General features: G+C 37.3%; 1 protein-coding gene across 1 annotated transcript in view; it reads left to right on the top strand.

Moving 5' to 3' along the window:
• Window positions 1–20,397, top strand: part of STAM (signal transducing adaptor molecule) — a 101,596-nt gene that overhangs the window by 979 nt on the left and 80,220 nt on the right. Inside the window, exon 2 of the mRNA XM_008692044.2 lies at window positions 19,573–19,657. Coding sequence (XP_008690266.1) covers window positions 19,573–19,657 — 85 coding nt within the window. The remainder of the gene's footprint in view (window positions 1–19,572; window positions 19,658–20,397) is intronic.

Genomic DNA, 20,397 nt, shown 5'->3' with positions numbered 1-20,397 from the left:
CCCCCCCCCCCCCCCCCCCCCCGCTCCTGGTCTGAGCGTAATAGTTACAAGACTTTGAGTTTCCTGGAGTAGAATTTTGGGGTGATTTGATTGCATTTAGGGAGTACTTTGGCACACAAGTATGGAATGAAAGCAAGCCAAATGCCATGACTAATTACTGTGGTAAAGAAATATAAGGACACCCTTATGGAATTGCTTTTTGTTATTTTGTATAATTTAATTGCAAATGGCAGGTGTTGATTTTTGCTTTTTAACTCTTCCTTAGAGCATGCCACTGAGGCTTGGAGGTTTGGGTTAATACTAGAAAAGGGTCCAGTCTCATCTCGGCCACTGCCTAGCTCATAGTGAAATCATGGGCAAGTCACTGAAGCTCTTTGAGTCCCAGAGTGCACATCTTTAAAGAGTGGAAAAATACATTGTGTTTGTGATTCAGTGAAATAATATGTGTAAAGGGCCCGCTATAGTGCCTTTATATAGTAGTCACCTGCTAACCGATGGCTATTTTTGGTTCTAGTTTAAATGCATGGCCTGAATCAGCAATGGATGGAACTTTAGACATAGACAATAATACTTAATAAACAATTGGAAAATTGCGTTTAATTCAAGAAGCACTTAGCACACAATACAGATGGTCCCCGACTCACAATAGTTCGACTTAACGATTTTTCAACTTTAGTATGGTGCGAAAGGGATATGCATTCAGTAGAAACTGTACTTTGCATTTTGAATTTGGCTCTTTTCCCGGGAAAGCCATATGCGGTCAGTATGATTGTCTCGTGATGCTAGGCAGTGGCACCCACCTGCAGCTTGCAGTCAGCCACGCAACCACGAGGGTAAACTACCAATATACTTAGACCATTCTGCACCCGTACAACCATTCTGTTTTTCATTTTCAGTATAATATGCAGTAAATTATATGAGATATTCAACATTTTGTTATAAAATAGACCTTGTGTTAGATGATTTAGCCCAACTGTAGGCTAAAGTAAGTTTTCTGAGCACACTGAAGGTAGGCTGGCTACGCCGTGATGTAGGTTAGGTGATTAAATGCATTTTGGACTTAGGATATTTTCAACTTACTATGGGTTTATTAAGACCTGACCCCATCATAAGTTTAGAAAGATCTGTATTTATAGGACACTGTCTCAGTGACATAAGAGAGTGATGAATAAGACATGGTTACTGCTCTCAAGCAGTTTCATAACATTACAGTAATTTCTAGGGCAAATGCTCAAAGTAAAACAATTTCTTAATACCTACTTCTGTTTCCAGAACTTTTATCTAGTTCTCATGGCCGTATATAATCTAGTTTCCAGCTACCTTCACTTTTATATCCTGCTGACTTTTAAACACACATTTCCATTGGGTTTAAATAAATTTCTTAATGTCAAACTNNNNTCCCAGTACCTACACCAGTCAGTTCAAACATAGGCTCTTTCAGCTTTTATACTTTCACTTCTAATTTATTTCTTGTACATTTCTACATGTACCTACATGTGCTCATGATTAAACGCCAACTCAGTCCAGCTCGTTATTGAATCATTTCCTGATTACTCTGGCCTAGGATTTCTCAGTAGTGACACTATTGACATTTCGGACGAGATAAATATCTTTGTTGTGGAGGTCTATCCTGTGCAATAAAGGGTGTTTAGCAGCCTGCCTGACCTCTACCAGTGCTGCCCCCCATGATTCTAAAAGTTATCAGACATTACTAAATGTCCCCTGGGGGCACAAAATAGCTCCCAGACCACTCTTTTAGCCCACTGTAATCTTCCCCCTTTTCCAAACTCTTTTAACACTTTGTCTTTACCAAATTATTTGGTATTAAAGATAGTTATATCCTGTATTATGCTCCTTAATTATTTTATTAGTTGCTACATAGCAGGTGCCTAATAAATGTTTGTTTAATTGAGACTGTCTCACTTGAGCCTGCTAAACAGTAAGCTCCTTAACTGTAAGGACATTCTTTATTTTTTTTAAGATTTTATTTATTTATTTGAGAGAGAGAGACAGCCAGCCAGAGAGGGAACACAAGCAGGGGGAGTGGGAGAGGAAGAAGCAGGCTCCCAGCAGAGCAGGGAGCCTGATGCGGGGCTCAGTTCCAGGACCTTAGGATCAGGCCCTGAGCCAAAGGCAGATGCTTAACGACTGAGCCACCCAGGCGCCACCTGTTAAGGACATTCTTTTGCTCCAGGAAAGCTTACCTTTTAAAGTTAGTCAGGTTCTGGTGTTTGCATCAATTCGCTTCTCATGATCCATATATGAAAATACGAAAGGTTATCCTGAGGAGACCTGTCAGAGACTCCCAGTAAATAATACTTGGAAAGAGTCCAATAGACTCCCATGTTAATTTTTTTTTACTAGTAAAGTATATAAAATATACTTAGAATAGAATAAATTTAACAATATTCCTTCTCACTTTGTCCATCAATGAGTATGTGACATTAAAGTAGTTATAAGTCACTTGATTTAATTATCACTTAACATTGTATACATTTATATTTCTTCAAAATTAACTGTCTCTGGTTTTATTCATAAACTGAATTGGTGAATCAGTAATTCACACATTTATATAATGTAACATTTTATACAAAGAGGCAAAATACTGGCCATAGCTCTTTCCTGTAAGAAATGCTGAAATGTGTTCTTAGAATGTGAACTCTATGAGGAGAGGGATTTTGCTCAATACTATATCCAAGCATGTAGACCACTAATAAGACATTCAGCAAACATTTTTTGAATACATGAATCTCATTTTGGATGTTGTATTTCTTGCTCAGTTCAACTTGAATTATAATGATAGCTTATTCCATCAAGTTTTTATTTCAAAGTCCCTAGTGACTTCCATCTTGCCAAATCTAATGGTCAGTTCCTAGTCTATTTCTCTGTTGATCTCTTTGCTTTCCTCTTTGATATACTTCATTCACTTATTTTCCGGGACACCAAACTTTTTCTGATTTTCTTCTTAGCTCCTTTTTGGTCTTTTTGGCCTCTCCTTTTTGTGGCTTCCAAATGTTGAACCAAGCCTCAGGCTCAGTTCTAGAAATTCTTTTGACATTTTTCCCCTTGCTGTCTTACTAGGCAGTTTAGTTTATTGTTAAGAATTCAGACTCTGGAGCTATACTGCTTGAATTCATTTCCTAACTTTGCTGCTTATCAGCAGTGACACTGTGCCTCAGTTTCCTTATCTTTAATATGGGATATAGTGATAAATGGTTCTTAGTTTTCTTAACTAAACGTCTTCATTTCTTCATCCTTGCCTATTTCATTTAGATGGCACCATCGCTATTTCCTGTCACTCATCTCTGATGTCTAGGAGTTATCATGGTTTTTTCTTTTTTCACATTCCACATCCATTCTATCAGTAAGATCTTTTGGTTCTACTTTAAAAATATATCCAGAATTTCGGCACTTCTCCTTACCTTACCTCTGTTATCTTCCTCCAGTCATTGATATCTCTTTCTTAGACTGTGGCAAGAGGTTTATAGTTGGGCTACACGCTTGCACCCTATAGTCAATTCTTATATACAAAGGTCAATGATCTTTTAAAAATCTTAGATAATATCACTTACCTGTTCAGAAACCTCCAGTAGCTTCCCATCCCACTTACAGGGAAATGCAAATTCCTTATCATGGTTTATAAATAGGCCCCTTCTTGTGTCTCTGATATGATTTTGACCTCCAGACTCTCTCATTCTAAGCTTCTTGGGTCTGAACACTCAAAGGTCATTCCTGCCTTTATCTCTTTGCTGTCTTCTTTTCTTGCAGTGTTCTTCCCCTGGGCATTTGAAGATCTTGATGTCCATTACATCATTCAAGACTGTTCAAATGAGTTTCTAAGAGAGGCTTTCCCTAATTACCTACTGTAAAAAAAATCCATTTTTACTCCCTCACTCTGTTTCCTTGTTCTATTTCATTTTTCTTTATGGTACTCAACTACCTGACATTAGTTGATGGATTGATTGTCTTCTGTATGGAGTATAAACTCCACAGGATGAGAGCTTTTCATTTCTATCTGTAATACATAGGGACACTATCTGATACACAGTAAGTACTCAATAAGTATTTATCAAATAATAAATACTGATTTTTTTTTTTGGCATCTCCAGTCTTGTATCTTTTTGGTGTTATCACCTAGAAATCAATCTATCAGAAAACTGAACCTAGTTTCCAGTCTAGTTCTACTTTGATTATATGGTAATTTTACAGTGTTCTAGTTATCCTGATTTGAAACCCTAGGGGTATCTTTGAATCATTACCCTGCCTCTGCTAAATCATCATATCTTTGCTTTTGTAATAGTATTTTTTTGCATTCCTAATCAGAGTACTTTGGACCTGTTCGTATCCTATAGACTTGGCCATGTTTTTAGTCTATTTTTCTAGTCTCTTCAGTATTATAAACCATAGCCAGTTTAATTTTCATAAATGTTAATGCTACATTTATTCTCCTAGAGTATGGTGTGATGGAAAGACTTTGGGCTTTGGGTTTAAATTGCACGTGTGGCATTTGCTGTTAGTAAATGGGCAGAGTATGGGCAAGTACAGAAGCCATCTAAGTTCACTTTCGTAAATAGGGATTAAAATGTCTACCCCACGGAGTTGCTATGAAAAATACTTATAAAAACACATGACATTCTAATTCTTTTTTGGAGATGAATATGCTTCAGATTAATGTTCAAAATCATATTCAAACTTTTCTCAAGTATGCTTTTCCTCTCTTCTGATTACTGGTACTTCATTTTAGTCACACATGTCAAGATTCTAGGAGTCATTCTTGACTTCTGTAGTTGTAGTTTTCTACATTCCAGACAACAGACACATACTGTCGTCTATGTGCCAGGCACACTGAACGTGCCCTCAAGGATTTGGTGTTGCTATAGTCTCTATGCTTTATCTTCCTAATAAGCTCTTGAATCCACATTTATTTTTCCTCAATTCATGCCTCCCATCCTTTTTAATTTCATTGCCGCTGCTAGGGCAGGCTTAGATCCCTGAACTCTTAGATTAGTACAGTAGCCTCTGTTATCCCTGCCTCCAGTCTGTCCCCAGTCATTTTCTAGGTGGCTGATCATATTTCTGAAAGGTAATATAACCATATATCTCCTCTGATTAAAGCATTTCAGTGAATCTACAGCTTTCACAGGAATTTGAACTTTACAGCATGGCATGTAAGACCTTTTAGCACTTAGCTCCTTTTTTACCCTTTCAGCCTTACCTTCCACTATGTTTCTCAAGGCATATTTCCTTGTTGGTTTTATACTACTATTTTAGGTGTGGATCCTCTGGCCTGACATAGCCTTCTCTTCATTAGTCTTGATTAGGGTTGTTTTAAGGATATGATGCATATAAAGCACTTAACACAGTATTTGGTGTGTAGTAAGCAATGGAAACATTTTAGCGTCTCTTATAATAAAGTTAGAAATACCTATGGAGCCTGTAGAGGCTACTCAGATTCTAAGGGGTGGAATCAGTTGCTATGAACACATGCTCAGGGGAGAAATGTGAAAATTTTAGAATACAGGTCTGTTAAAAGTCTAATGACCATTGGGTTAAGAAATTGTACTCATTGTTTCTTCTGTTTTGATTTTACTTCTCCTGTAAAGTATTCCTTGTATAGCTTTTTAGGCTTTCATTTCTATTTGGTGCTTTTCTCTGAGATGCTTCCATGCTGTTCCTTTGACGCCTACTTCCTTTCTGGTTAGTAGAGCTTCAGATTGTTTTTCTTTGTAAGTACAGTTTCTGGTGGTCAGGGGGATAGGAACATTAGATGAAACATTTTGGAAAAATTGATAACCATAATCTCAAAAAGATAATAATTTAAGACTTGCTTTCTCCATTAGTCATTTTTGATGAACTGTTACATCTCTAAGCTGATTGACCTTTTTCTCCCCCTATAGCCAGAACATGATGGGCAGTCATCCTGTCAGCATTTCTCACCTCCCCAAATCTTTGACAGTTATAAATTGAGAAAATCAAAAGTAGCTGCTTATCAGAAAAAGTTCTCCAATTCATTGCGAAGACTGTTGAAATTCAAATGAGGCTCTGCATTATGTTTTTCTGGATATTGCTAGGCAGATTTCTTAATCTTCTCCTTTTGAGTATAGGCATACCTGGGAGATCTTGCTCATTCTGTTTCAGATCACCGCAGTAAAGCAAATATTGCAGTAAAGAGAGTCAAATGAATTTTGTTTCCCAGTGCATATAAAAGTTACGTTTACATTATACAGTAGCTTGTTAAATATGCAATAGCATTTTGTCTAAAAAAAAGTATATGCCTTAGTTAAAAAATACTTTATTGCTTAAAAAATGCTAACCATCATCTGAGCTTTCATTAAGTGATAATCTTTTTGCTAGCAGAGGGTCTTACCTTGATGATAGCTACTGACTGATCAGGGTGGTGGTTGCTGAAGATTGGGGTGGCAGTGGCAATTTCTTAAAAGAAAACAGCAGCGAAGTTTGCCACATCGATTGGCTCTTCCTTGCATTGAACTATTTGTTGGTAGCATGCAATGCTGTTTGACAGCATTTTACCCATAGTAGAACTTATTTCAAAATTGGAATCAATCCTCTCAAACTCTGCTGCTGCTTTATCAACTAAGTTTATGTAATAGGCAAACCCTTTGTCGCATTTCAACAGTTTTCACAGCATCTTCTAGTAGATTCCACCTCGAGAAACCACTGTCTTTGCTTATTCATAAGAAGCAACTCCTCATCGGTTCATATTTTATTATGAAATTGCAACAGTTCAGCCACATCTTCAGGCTCCACTTCTGATTCTAGTTCTCTTGCTGTTTCCACCTCATCTGCAGTTACTTCCTCCACTGAAGTCTTGATCCCCTCAAAGTCATCCATGATGGCTGGAATCACCTTCTTCCAAACTTCTATTCAGGTTGATCTTTTGACCTTCCCACGTATTGTGAATGTTCTTACTGGCATCTAGAACGGTGAATCCTTTCCAGGTTTTCAGTTTACTTTGCCCAGATCCATCAGAGGAATTCATATCTATGGCAGCTATAGCCTTATAGCTATATATATATATTTATATATATATATATATATATATATTTTCAATTTTACTTATTTGAGAGAGAGAGAGGGCATGAGGGGGGTTAGGGACAGAGGGAAAGGGACAAGATCCCTGCTGAGCACGGAGCCCAACTCAGGGCTCAGTGCCAGGACCCCGAAATCACGACCTGAGCCAAAGTCAGACACTCAACCGACTGAGCCACCCAGTGCCACAGGAAATGTATTTCTTAAATAATAAGACTTGAAAGTCAAAATGACTCCTTGATCCACGTGCTGCAGAATGAATGTGGTGTTAACAGACCTGGAAACAACATTAATCTCATTGTACATGTCTGTCAGAGCTTTTGGGTGGTCAGGTGCATTGTCAGTGAGCAGTTATATTTTTGAAAGGAATATCTGTTTTTCTGAGCAGTAGGTCTCAACAGTGGGCTAAACTATTCAGTAAACGATGTCGTAAACAGATGCACTGTCTTCCAGGCTTTATTCCATATATAGAGCAAAGGCACAGTAGATTTATCATAATGCTTAAGGGCCCTAGGATTTTTGTAATGATAAATGAGCATTGGCTTCAACTTAAAGTCACCAGCTGCATTAGCCCCTAACAAGAGGATCATCCCTATCTTTCAAAGCTTTGAAGTCAATCTTTGACTTCTCTCTAGCTATGAAAGTCCTAGTTGGCATCTTTTGCCACTATAAGGCAGTTTTGTCTATGTTGAAAATCTGTTGTTTGGTGTAGCCACCCTCAGTAATGATCTGAGCTAGATCTTCTGGAGAACTTGCTGCAGCTTCTACATCAGCACTTGCTGCTTCACCTTGCACTTTTGTCTTACAGACATGGCTTCTTTTCTTAAACCTTGTGATTCAGCCTCTGCTAGCTTCAAACTTTTCTTCTGTATCTTCCTTACCTTTTTCAGCCTTCATAGAATTGAAGAGAGTTAGGACCTTGCTCTGGATGAGACTTTGGTTTAAGGGAATGTTTTGGCTGATTTGATCATCTCTCCAGACCACTCAGACTTTTCTCCATATTGGCAATAAAGCTGCTTCATTTTCTTATCTTTTGTGTGTTCACTGGAGTATCACTTTTAATTTCCTTCAAAAACTTTCCCTTTGCATTCACAACTTGGTTAACTGTTTGGTTCAACAGACCGAGCTTTTGGCCTATCTCCGCTTTTGACATGCCTTCCTCACTAAGTTTCATCATTTCTAGCTTTTGATTTAAAGACACATGTGTCTTTTCACTTGAACACATAGAGGCCATTGTAGAGTTACAATGTTGGCCTAATTTTAATATATTGTTGTATCCCAGAGAATATAGGGAGGCCCAAGGAGAGGGAGAGAGATAGGGAATGGCCAGTGGACGTCAGAACACACACACTGTGTGTATTAAGTTCATTGTCTTAATATGGGTGCAATTTGTGATGCTCCAAAACAGTTACAATTGCAAAATCAAAGATCACTGGTCTTTGTATACAGGCACACCTTGAAAGTATTGTGGGCTGGGTTACAGGCCACTATAATAAAGTGAACATCTCAATAAAGTGAGTCAAATGAATTTTCTTGTTCCTGGTGTATATAAAAGTTATGTTTATATCATATTGTAGTCTATTAAGTGTGCAATAGCATCATGTCTAACAAATAATGCACATGCCTTAATTAAAAACATTGCTAAAAAATGCTCACCATCATCTGAGCTTTTAGCAAATCATAATCACTGATCACAGATCACCATAACAAATATAATAGTAATGAAAGAGTTTGAAATAATGCAAGAATTATCAAAATGGGGCACATGGAAAAATGGTGCCAACAGACTTGCTCGAAGCAAGGTTGCCACAAACCTTCAATCTGTAAACAACACAGTATCTGCAAAGTGCAATGAAGTGAAGCGCAATAAAATGAGCTTTGTCTGTATTAGAGTAAGGATAATCTGAGGATAAAATGAATGGTTGTGAAGTTTTGAATTCTTTAGAAGCAAGTCTCTTTTCTTGCTTCACTTTTACCTTCCCTACAACCTGTTTTTGTCTTAGAAAATAGTTTTGACTTTGCTACTCATAAAACCATGCTGAATTGTTACTAATAGTTTTTATTGCAATTTAAAAAATACTTGTTTTGTAACTGAGAATTGTGCTACTGCTCTTATTGATCTTAAGGGAGGATCAATAAATAATCCGAATAGTTGTAGAGTTTGGAAATGGGTTGCATTTCTGATGTACATAAGTTTGAGTCAGATACTGATCCTGTTTATATATCAGAGTGAAAAAGGTAGTTCATGAGTGTTCAGCGTACCTGCTGATGACTGTACCATACACTCCTGGCTACACCTTAATTCAGGAACTGTAAGATCATACTTAGCTACTGGAATAGTCAGTTTATATTTGATCAGACGTAAGCATATCATTTCTAGTAAACTATTGACTTTTAGTAAGTTAAGTTTTAATAAGCTTAGCAATTATATTTTTTAAGAAGGTGATAGATTTCAAGTTTTAAGTGGTTTGTTGTTGTTGTTGTTGTTGTTGTTTTTTACAAAAATGCACTATGTTTTTAAAAGGGCTGCTTGGCTACCAGTCAGTAAAGATGATGAATTAATTATTTAAATACACTATCAGATTAAAGTAATGACTTGCTTTCCTTTTCTAAGATGAAGTAAATGTTAGACCAGAGGATATTGATCAGGATGACTCACTCACTTTTCTTTGGCTTTGTAAGGGCTGAGGGTCTATGAGGTAGAGCTCTGAGACTCCTCAATTAGAGCAGTTCCACTTGGATTTGGTTTACATATTGAGTTTCTTTGAAGGTAAACTTTTCTTATAAAACAGAGTATTGAAAAATATAGTGTGTGATTGGTCTTAATCCCTGTTTCCTGAGAGGGAGCCTCTAAATCTTTGGAATTTCTTGAGTGATAGGAGCATCTTATTCAAGAAGGGCTCCTTGGACAATATTTTAATTTATTCTAATGAGATGATTCAGCGTGGAAGCTGGTCACTCTAGAAGGCCTTAGCCTTGTGATTAGATGGTTGGGACTTTCAGTCATATGATATTAGCCAGACCTCCAGGGATGGGTAGGAGGCCTGGAGATTGAGTTCCAGGAGGTAGCCAATCATACCTTCATAATGAAATGCCAATAAAAATTCTAGACACCAAACCTTGGTTGAGTCTCCTGGCTGGCGATATACATTGATGTACGCAGAGGATGATGCGTCCTGAGGGCACAGAAGCTTTGGGTTTGGGATTGTCCCAGACCTTAATAACTATGCATCTCTTCATTGGCTGGTTCAGATTTGTATCTTTTGTAATAAAATTGTAATTATAATGCTTTTCTGAGTTCTGTGCGTTGTTACAGTGAATTAATGAACATGAGGGGATAATGGAAACCCCTGATTTTTTAGCCAGTTGGTCAGAAGTTCATGTCACCTGGGAACCCCAGAAGTTGTTGCTTGTGTTTTTAAAGTGGGGAAACTTGTGTAGTTCTGTGCCCTTAACCTGTGAACAGCAGCAACTCCAGATGGGTAGTATCACAGTTGCATTGTAGAGGGTTTTTCACACTGAAAAGTAAAATTTGAGAATCACTGAAGTAGATGCTATTAAAGGTGTATGTGTTTCTGTGAGTTATATGGATTCATACTGTGATTACATGAGTGGGTTTAGTATTTATTTAGTATTTAGTATTTAGGCTGAGAGCATGAATATTGAAAGAATTGCCCAAAGTAGAAATTGTTATTATTTTCAAGGGATTTATAGTTTATTATGGAAGCTTGAACAATGACAGGTAAATTTGACTCAGTTATCCTTTTGGTACACCCTGCAGCCTGAATGAAATTAAATAACATTTCAACATTTGCTTTCTAAGTAACCCGTTTAGTTTCAAGAGTAATGTTAGTTTCTCATTATGTTTTCTTCTTTTCCCTCATGCAAACCATTTTCACATATGGGCAGTAGATTGTTTTGTTTGTTTGTTTGTTTGCTTTTCCCCCCTTTCTGAAAGTCCAGTTCTGATTAGATTATTTCCTTGCTGGAAATTCTCTTGGTTCTCTGTTTTTTGATTTAATACAAACACCTCATCTTGTATTTTAGGTTTTTGAGTGGTTCCCACCTTTTACAAAGTAGTCTCTATTGTAGCCAGCCTAGATTCTTTGTTATACTTGTTTTCATAACTTTATTCTTTATTATACCCTACTGTATACTCACTACTTAAAAGAAATAAACGAGTTTATTATTAATCCTGTTCTCTTCTTAGTTTCTAAGTATATCAAGAAACCTTTCTTAATTCTCTTTTTCTTTCCCCCCAGGTCTTTACCTTTTTTTTTTCAGCTTGCTTCAGGCTTTCCATTTTTTTCTGTAACATTTTTTCTATCATCTATTTAGGTCTCTATCTGCTGGTTTCATTTCTTTTTTTAGAGTCTAATCTACTTCAGATGGGGCCTGGCATAGATTAGAAACTTACTCCATTTTATTGAATATCTGTCCAAATTTTATTATTTCCTGCAAATAAGTCGCCTTTCCAAGATCTTAGATGTCTTGGATATTTGTATTCTTATACAAGGAATTTGTGGGTATACAAGATGGTAGGATGACTAGGCATAGGTACCCACTACTCATTGGTTATCACCCACTGTCATCACCTTATTAGATACTTTAATTCTCGAGTGGCAATGACTAATTGGTAGGTGTTGCTCTATCTCTTGGGGCTCTGCTATGAACCAGGAATTATTAGCCTACATAGAGTTTGGACAGAACTGGCTGCTTGCTATTTTCTGCTTTAAATCTCCAGCTCTCAGTACCAGATCAAAATGGGGAAATGCGTATCATTGTCTGTTGAACCAGGCAACAGGGCTTTGAAGGGAAGTAGGGAGCAGGAATTTCACTGTCTTCACCAAGACCAACCCTTACAGGTGAGAATCTTGTTATGGATCAGGCCTCCTATCCCCAACCCACCTCAGGTTTAAAAAAATGAAAATGTTAGTGGGGATCATGGTGATGCTGTTCTTTGAGTTACAGTCTTCCAGTCAAGACAGGTTACCTTCTACTTCTGTATAGCTTTTGTTTCAGAAGATAATAGTGATTTCTTTTGAAGTTTTTGCCTCCTACCTAGGCTCTTGTTTTTTCTAACTTGCCTTACTCTGTTTTCTTTTTTGCTGTATTTGTCTGTTTTGTCTTTTCCTTTATCTTCTATGTTAGAAGATTTTCTCAGATAGCTGATAATCCTTGAATTAGAGAAATAGAAAGCCCTTTGGAAGCTATGATCATGTGGTTAGGTCTTATTGGTTGAACTTCGTAAGTTGATGTGGTATGCCATTTACTGTGGAACTTCTCTCTATCCCTCCATGTCACTATGTTATCTTTAAGGTGTTTCCTCTTGGGCTGACCTGGAATCCCCAGAGAAGAGTCCTGTAATCTCTCTGAGGGTGAAGGTACAAATGAAGGTGAGGGGTGATATAGGATAATTTCTGAGAGGGCAGGTATTTGATGGGGGTGGGTGGGACCTCAGGACCACCCTCCCACCTTCCCAGTTCTAGGATTTACTGGGACTTACAGGACTCAGTTATAGTCACAGCTATGATTTATTACAGTGAAGGGACCCAAAATGCAATCAGCAAAGTGAAAGGGCACATGGGTGAAGTCTGGGAATACCAGGCATAAGCTTCCTTGGCTCCTCTTCCAGTGAAGACATGCTTAATGTCTTCCAAATAAGACATGCTTAATTCCCCCAGCAGTGAGTTGTGGGCAACACGTGTGGAATGTTGCATCCAGGGACATTCATTAGACTCAGTGCTTGGGGTTTTTCTTGGGAGCTGATCTTGTAGGCGTATTCTGCTTGACACACACCCGAACTTCAGACTCCCAGAAGGAAAGCAGGTATTCAGTATAAACTATATTGTCTGTACAAACAGTTTAGACATAGGGAACCAGTCTTCTCAGTTCTGAGAATGGTGAGAACTCTCCCTAAATCCAAGTTCCTATTCACCAGGCAATGTGTAAACAGGCCTTTTAAAGGATACTGGTCAGTTCTCTCTATTAACTCTTTTCTGCACAGCAGGTATCAGCATTCACACAGTTGCTTAATTCCTTTATTAATTTTTAAAAAATGGACTTTATATTTTAGAGTAGTTTTAGAGTCACAGAAAAATTAAGCAGAAGGTACAGAGATTTCCTGTATCCCTCCTGTTGCCACATATGCACAGCCTCCCCAACTATCAGCATTCTGCACCAGAGTGGTATATTTGTTACAGTCTATTAACCACAGATACCCATCATCATCGCCCAAAGTCCATAGATTACATTAGCATTCACTCTTGGTGTTGTATCGTATAAGGGTTTTGACAAATATATAGTAACGTGTGTCTACGATTCTGTACAGAGTAGTTTCACTGCCTGGCAAATCCTCTGTGCTCCACCTGTTCATCTCGTCCTCCCTCCAACCCCTGGTAACCACTGATTTTTTTTTTTTTTTAACTGTCTCCATAATTTTGCCTTTTCTAGAATGTTACATGGTTAGAAACATGCGTTATCTAGCTTTTCAGATTGGCTCCTTTCGCTTAGTAGTGTGGCTCTAAAGTTTCCGTGTCTTTTCATGGCTTCTTCATTTTTTTTTTTTTTTAGCACTGAAAAATATTTCATTGTTCTGTGTACCTTAGTTTATCCCTTCACTGAAGGACATCATGTTTGCTTCCAAGTTTTGGTGATTATGAATAAAGCTGCTGTAGACATTCATGAACATGGACTATTTTTCCATTTATTTAATTCTTTGATTTCTTTCATCAGAGTTTTGTAGTTTTCAGCATATAGATTTTATATGTATTTTGTAGATTTATACTTAAGTATTTTATTTGAGTACTAATATAAATGGTATTTTGTTTTTAATTTAAAATTGCAGTTTGTTGTTAATATATAGGAAAGTTGCTGACTTTTGTACAATCACCCTTGTACAATTTTGCCAAAGTCATTTTTTTTAAAAGATATATTTCTTTACTTGAGAGAGAGTGCAGGAGCGGGGGAGGAGCAGAGGGAGAGAGAGAGAGGAGGCAGACTCCCTGAAGAGCGGGGAGCCTGGTGGGGTGGGGGTGGCGGCTGATCTCCAGCCCCTGAGATCATGACCTGAGCCAAAACCAGAGTCAGAGGCTTAACCAACTGAGCCACCCAGGTGCCCCTCATTTTTTAGTTCTAGTTTTTTGTTGTTGTTGATATTTTTGGATTTTCTCCATAGATGAACATGTTGTCTGTGAGGAAAAACAAGTTTATTTCTTCCTTCCCAATCTTTGTACCTTTAATATCTTTATCTTGTCCTTATGCGTTAGCTAGGACTTCCAGTATGCTGGTGAAAAGGTATGGTGAGAGAAGACATCCTTGCCTTGTTTCTGATCTTAGTGGTAAAGCTTCTACTAGTTTCTCACCATTAAATATATTAGTCATAGATATTTTGTAGATGTTCTTTATCAAGTTTAGGAAGTTCCCTGTTATCCCTAGTTTACTGAGAATTTTTATCATGAGTTTTGGACTTTGTCAGTTGCTTTTTCTGAGTTTATTGATAAGATCATGCGATTTTTCTTTAGCTGTTGATGAGATAGATTTATTGATTTTGAATACTGAGCCAGCATTGCTTACCTGGGATAAATCCCATGTGGTTGTGATGTAGAGTTCTTTTTTTATATTGTTGGATTTGATTTGCCTAATATTTTGTTAAGGATTTTTGCATCTCTGTTCATCTATAGTTTTCGTTCCTAATAATGTCTTTGGTTTTGGTACTAGGTACTGTGCTCTCATAGAATGAAGTATTTTCTGCTTCCATCTTCTAAATGAGATTGGAGAGAATTGGTATAATTTCTTCCTTAAATGTTTGGTAGAAATTACCACTAACCTGTCTGTGCCTGATGCTGTCTGTTTTGGAAGGTTATTAATTATTGGTTCAATTTCTTTAATAGACATAGGCGTCTACAGAGTGTCTATATTTTTGTGTGTATTTTGACAGATGTGTCTTTCAAGGAATTGATCCATTTTATCTAGGTTATCAAATTTGTGGGCATAGAGTTCATAATTCTGATGTGTGTTTTTCCCACACCACTGAGCAGTTCTCTAATTCTCAGTGGACACTGTCCAGTGTCCCACAAATTTAACTCAATTCTGACACTGTCTATCTAAATATAAATATTGTCAGCTCCCACAGGTTTAGGGCTCAGTCCCACAAGACTGCCCTCACTGTCCACTTCAGATGCCAAAGTCCAGGATATGTCATGTGCTTCTTACTGATTGGCTGTAAATTAGAGGTTCTCATAATCCCCTCAATAGTATCCCCTCAAGAACCATTGTAATGTTCATATAATATCCTTTTAATGTCCATGAAATCTTTAGTGATATTCCCTCTTTCATTTCTGATATTAGTAGTTTGTATCTTCTTTCTTTCTTCTTTTCTTTTCAACCGTCTGTCAATTTTATTGATCTTTTCAAAGAACCAACTTTTGGTTGTATTGATTTTTCTATTAATTGGTGTTGGTATGGTTCTCTTTCTCCATCTCTTTACTTTTAATGTATACGTGTCTTTATATTTAAAGTGAGCTTCCTGTGGACAACATATAATTGCATTTTGTTTTGATCACTGTGGCAATATTTGTATTTAGACCACTAACAGTTAAAGTGATTATTGATATTGTTGCATTAATATCTACTATATCTGTTAAAGTTTTCTAGTTGTAGCCCTTGTTCTTTGTTCCTATTTTTTCTTTCTCTCTTTTTTTTTCTTTCATGATTTTAATGGAGCATTTTTTTTTTTTAATTTTAATCATTTATTTGTCAGAGAGAGAGCAAGAGAGAGGGCATAAGCAGGGGGAGCAGCAGGCTCTCTGCTGATCAGGAAGCTCAATGTGGGACTTGATCCCAGGACCCTGGGATCATGACCTGAGCCAAAGGCAGACTCTTAACTGCCTGAGCCACTCAGGTGTGCCTTGGTGCATTTCATATGATTCAGTCTTTCTTTTGTAGCATATCAATTATACTTCTGTTTTTGTTATTTTTAGTGGTTGCGCTAGAGTTTGCAATGTACTTTTAAAAGTAATCCAAATCCACTTTCAGATAACATTATACCACTTCACTGGTAGTGCAGGCAAGTGAAATGAATAACATAATATTCCCAGTTCCTCTCTCCTGTTCCTGATATCCTTGCTGTCATTTATTTCACTTACATGGAAACATACACACACCTCCTATATCATTTTCTTCTCTCTGAAGAACTTTTTTTTTTTTTTTCTAGCTTTTTTTTGCAAGGTCAGTTTATTGGCAACAAATTTTCTTAATGATTTTTTGTTTGAGAAAGGCTTTATTTCTCCTTTCCTTTTGAAGAATAATTTCACAGGGTACATAAATAATAGGTTGGTGGTTATTTTCTCTCAACACTATTTCACTCCATTTCCTCCTTGGTTGCATGCTTTCTGAGATGTCAGATGTAATTCTTATGTTTACTTCCGGATAGGTAAGGTGTTTTTCTTCTGTCTTTTTTGTTTTCCCATTTTTTTCTTTATCATTGATTTTTTAGCAGTTTTAAAATGGTATACCTAGGTGTAGTTTTTTTGAAACTTGTTGTGTTTGGTGTTCTTGGAGCTTCCTGGACTTGTGGTTTGATGTCTCACATCAATTTGGGATGCTGAGTTGTTTTTGCTGTAAGTATTGTGTTTCTTCTGTGCTATTTTAATTATGTCTATGTTTTACTTCTTGTAGTTTCCAACAGTTCATGGATAATCTGTTGCAGGTGTTTTTTTTTTTTTTCTTCCAGTCATTTTTTCCCTTTGCTTTTCAGTTTTGGAAGTTCCTATTGACATATGCTTAAGTCTAGAGATTCTTTTTTTTTTTTTTTTAATTTTTTTTTTAAAGATTTTATTTATTTATTCGACAGAGATAGAGACAGCCAGCGAGAGAGGGAACACAAGCAGGGGGAGTGGGAGAGGAAGAAGCAGGCTCCCAGCGGAGGAGCCCGATGTGGGGCTCGATCCCACAACGCCGGGATCACGCCCTGAGCCGAAGGCAGACGCTTAACCGCTGTGCCACCCAGGCGCCCCAAGTCTAGAGATTCTTTAGCCATGTTCTGTCTGCTCATGAGTGCATCACAGGCATTCATTTTTGTTACACTATTTTTGAACTCTAGTATTTCTTTTTGATTCTTTTTCAGAATTTCCACTTCTGTGCTTATTTTCTTTATCTGTTCTTGCATGTTGTCTCCTATTTCCATTAGAGCTCTTAGCATATTAATTATAGCTTTTGAAATTCCTGGTCTGATAACTCCAGCATTCCTGTCATGTGTGAATCTGGTTCTGATGCTTACTCTTCAGACTGTGTTTTTTGCCTTAATAGTGCGGTTTGCTGAAAGCTAGACATGATGCACCTAGATAAAAGAAACACCATCCTTTAAAAAAAAAAAAAAGGAACACTGTTCTTTAATGGCATAATAGAAAGGCATTAGGTAAGAAGTGTTCTATAGTCTGGTGATTAGGTCTCAGTCTTTTAAAGTGACCCTTTGCCCCTGGGGTGTGAATTTCTCACATGCTTCTCAGTTTTTTCCCCCTCTTAGGTGGGCAGAGATGGCTAGTTGGGCTGAAATTGGGTATTCCCCTTTTTCCACATGGAAGGCTGGAGCAGGTTGGAGTTGGGAATTTCCCTTACCCCAGGTGGGTTAATCTCTGGTAAAACCCTAGTTGGTTAGGTGCTGGTTAAAATAATTAACAAGTGGCCTTGTTAAGAAGAGAATGCTCTGGTGTATCTCACAATAGTTATTGCCCTGCTCCCCTTGCTGAAAACTAGGAAGTTTTCTCTGATATTTACCTTGAGATCCTGGGAGAGCTCATGAAAATAAAATTTACAAAAATGTGAGAAATCCCCTGCATCTGGGCCCCCTTGGATTTTAGCTTTCAGGATTGTGCGCACTTAGCCTCCAGCAGTTTGTCTGTTACAGCTTAGATCTGTGGTGCTGGTCATCTTGGTGATATTTCTGCTTATGGGTTTCTGCTCTTTTAAATTGTCATTCTATGTATCCGTCTGTCTGTGTCTCTAGTTTTGGGGACTGCATTTGCCCTGTGATGTCACTTCTGAAGGATCTCAGAAGAGTTGTTTATTTTTCACTTTATTCAGCTTTTTACTTATTGGATGGAGTGGTAACTTCCAAGTTCCTTAAATGCTGTACTGGAAACTGGAAGTAATTCCTTATTTTTGGTGCTTATGTCTCAACTATGCTTTGTGTCTCCTTGTCTAGAAAAACTTTGCTTTATTTCCAGAAAGCAAATCTTCACTCATTTGCTCAGGTGGGTTGGGGAGAGGTGGTTGCCAGAGCTCTTGAGTAAGGAAGGCGAAGTAGGTACCTACCTACACACTTCCAACAGCATTAATCCATTGTAAGCCCTCTTTCTTCTCCACTGTCAGCTCCAGGCATTTCCTTCTGCTACCAGTACTTGACTTTTCTGAGAATTCAGTGGTGTAAAACAGGCTGGTTCTTAAGCTTTTTTGTTACTGCCAGTGTATGATGATGCACTGTTTTTGGGTCTTCTAAGTAGGTACCATATATCTATATTGTTACATAATTTTCGAGATATTGTTGCTGTTCTTGCTTCTCATGTTTTCTTTATTCTTGTGTGTTTGCCTTAAAAAATCTCTTATTTTAATTAAGGGAGGGAGCTTAATGAGATGATTGGGCTCCGTCTGTGATACCTCTGTTGATGGTTTTTAATTTGCTGAGTTTTCATTTACTCATTCATTCACTCAGTTAAAGCTTGGTTTCTTTTGTTCATTTTCCTCCTTCCCCATGTCAGACACGAAAATCAACAAAATCATATAATTAATTAATTTAATTGCCTGAAACATTTTCATAGAGATTTGTGCCTTGTCATGTTTCTTCATTGGCAAGTAAAGCTAAGAATTATTTGATAATGAAAGTATTTCTTATTTTAGTCTCTCTTCTTGGAGAAGGGAATAGACCTGTATGTAGTTTTTTGTTGTTGTTTTTTATAACTAAGTATCAGTGGCCTATTTCTTTTTTTTTTTTAAGATTTTATTTACTCATTTATTTATTTGAGAGAGAGAGAGAGTACGCGTGCGCGAGCAGGTGCTGGGGGAGGAGCAGAGGGAGAGGGACAAGCGGACTCCGCACTGAGCACGGAGTCAGATGTGGGACTCAATCTCAGGACCCTGAGATCAAAACTTGAGCCAAAATCAAGAGTCAAATGCTTAACCAACTGAGCCACCCAGGTGTCCTGTCAATGGCCTATTTCTTTTTTCTTTTTTCCTTTTTAAAGATTTTTAAATTTTTTATTAAAAAAAATTTTTTTTAAATTTAAATTCAATTTAGTTAACACATAGTGTATTATTAGTTTCAGGGGTAGAATTTAGTGATTCATCAGTAGCATGTAACACCCAGTGCTCATTACATCATTGAATATGTACTTGACTATCTTGTTAAATGGGCTGCTGGGAACTATTCTGATTTCTTAATCACAGTTTGGTCATTTGAATGTGATTATTTACCTCTTAAAGATTTTTAAAAATAATGTTTCTGCAATTTCTTTTCATAATACACAGAGAAAGCAACCAGTGAGATGAATACTGCTGAGGATTGGGGCCTCATTTTGGATATTTGTGATAAAGTCGGTCAATCTCGAACTGGGTAAGTGTTGCAAAGTTTCAGAGGAGCTTTATTTATTCTCTTTATTAACATGAATAAAATGAGAGTTAGAAGGTAAAGCATATTACAGTTATAACTTAGTTTAAAAAAGGAATGTTTTTGTTAGGAAGCTATGAGGAAACATCCCATTTTAGTTACTCTCTGTAACCAATTAGGGTAACATAACTGGTAACAATGTTGATATTTTAATTAAACCTTTGTCCATAGTTGCTTCCTGAAGTCTAGCTTTTTCTATTGACTTTTAAAACCGTTAGTGATTTCTCAATTAATTGATTTCTCAAGTTTCATGGTTTTCAGTTCTTTGCTTCATTGTCGTATCTGCGATATTCCACCTAACTGATCAGTGACTATAGAAAGAGAGTTTAGGACAGTATAATCTTAAACTTTCTGGCATAAAGCCTTTTTGTTAATACAGAGCTTTCAGTACAAGTGGATCAACTGGTATGCAGATTAATAATTTCCTAAATTCTTGGGCTAATAACACCTGGTTATTAGCAGCCTCATTTACCCCTTTGTGCCACAAAAATATTGTCTTATTTATGTACTTTCCTGTGAAAACTGTTAGAGAACCCTGCTGTGTTATACTTTTTTTTGTTAAGATTTTATTTTTAAGCAACTTCTACATCCAACATAGGGCTCCAACATAGGGCCTTGAACTCATAACCCCAAGATCAAGAGTTGCATGCTTCACCAGTTGAGTCAGCCAGGTGCCCCTATACTTG

Source organism: Ursus maritimus, unplaced genomic scaffold, assembly GCF_017311325.1.
Source record: "Ursus maritimus isolate PB19 unplaced genomic scaffold, ASM1731132v1 scaffold_31, whole genome shotgun sequence".
Classification (NCBI taxonomy): domain Eukaryota; kingdom Metazoa; phylum Chordata; class Mammalia; order Carnivora; family Ursidae; genus Ursus; species Ursus maritimus.
Note: the sequence above shows the minus strand (reverse complement) of the source record. Positions and strands in the feature narration are given on the sequence as shown.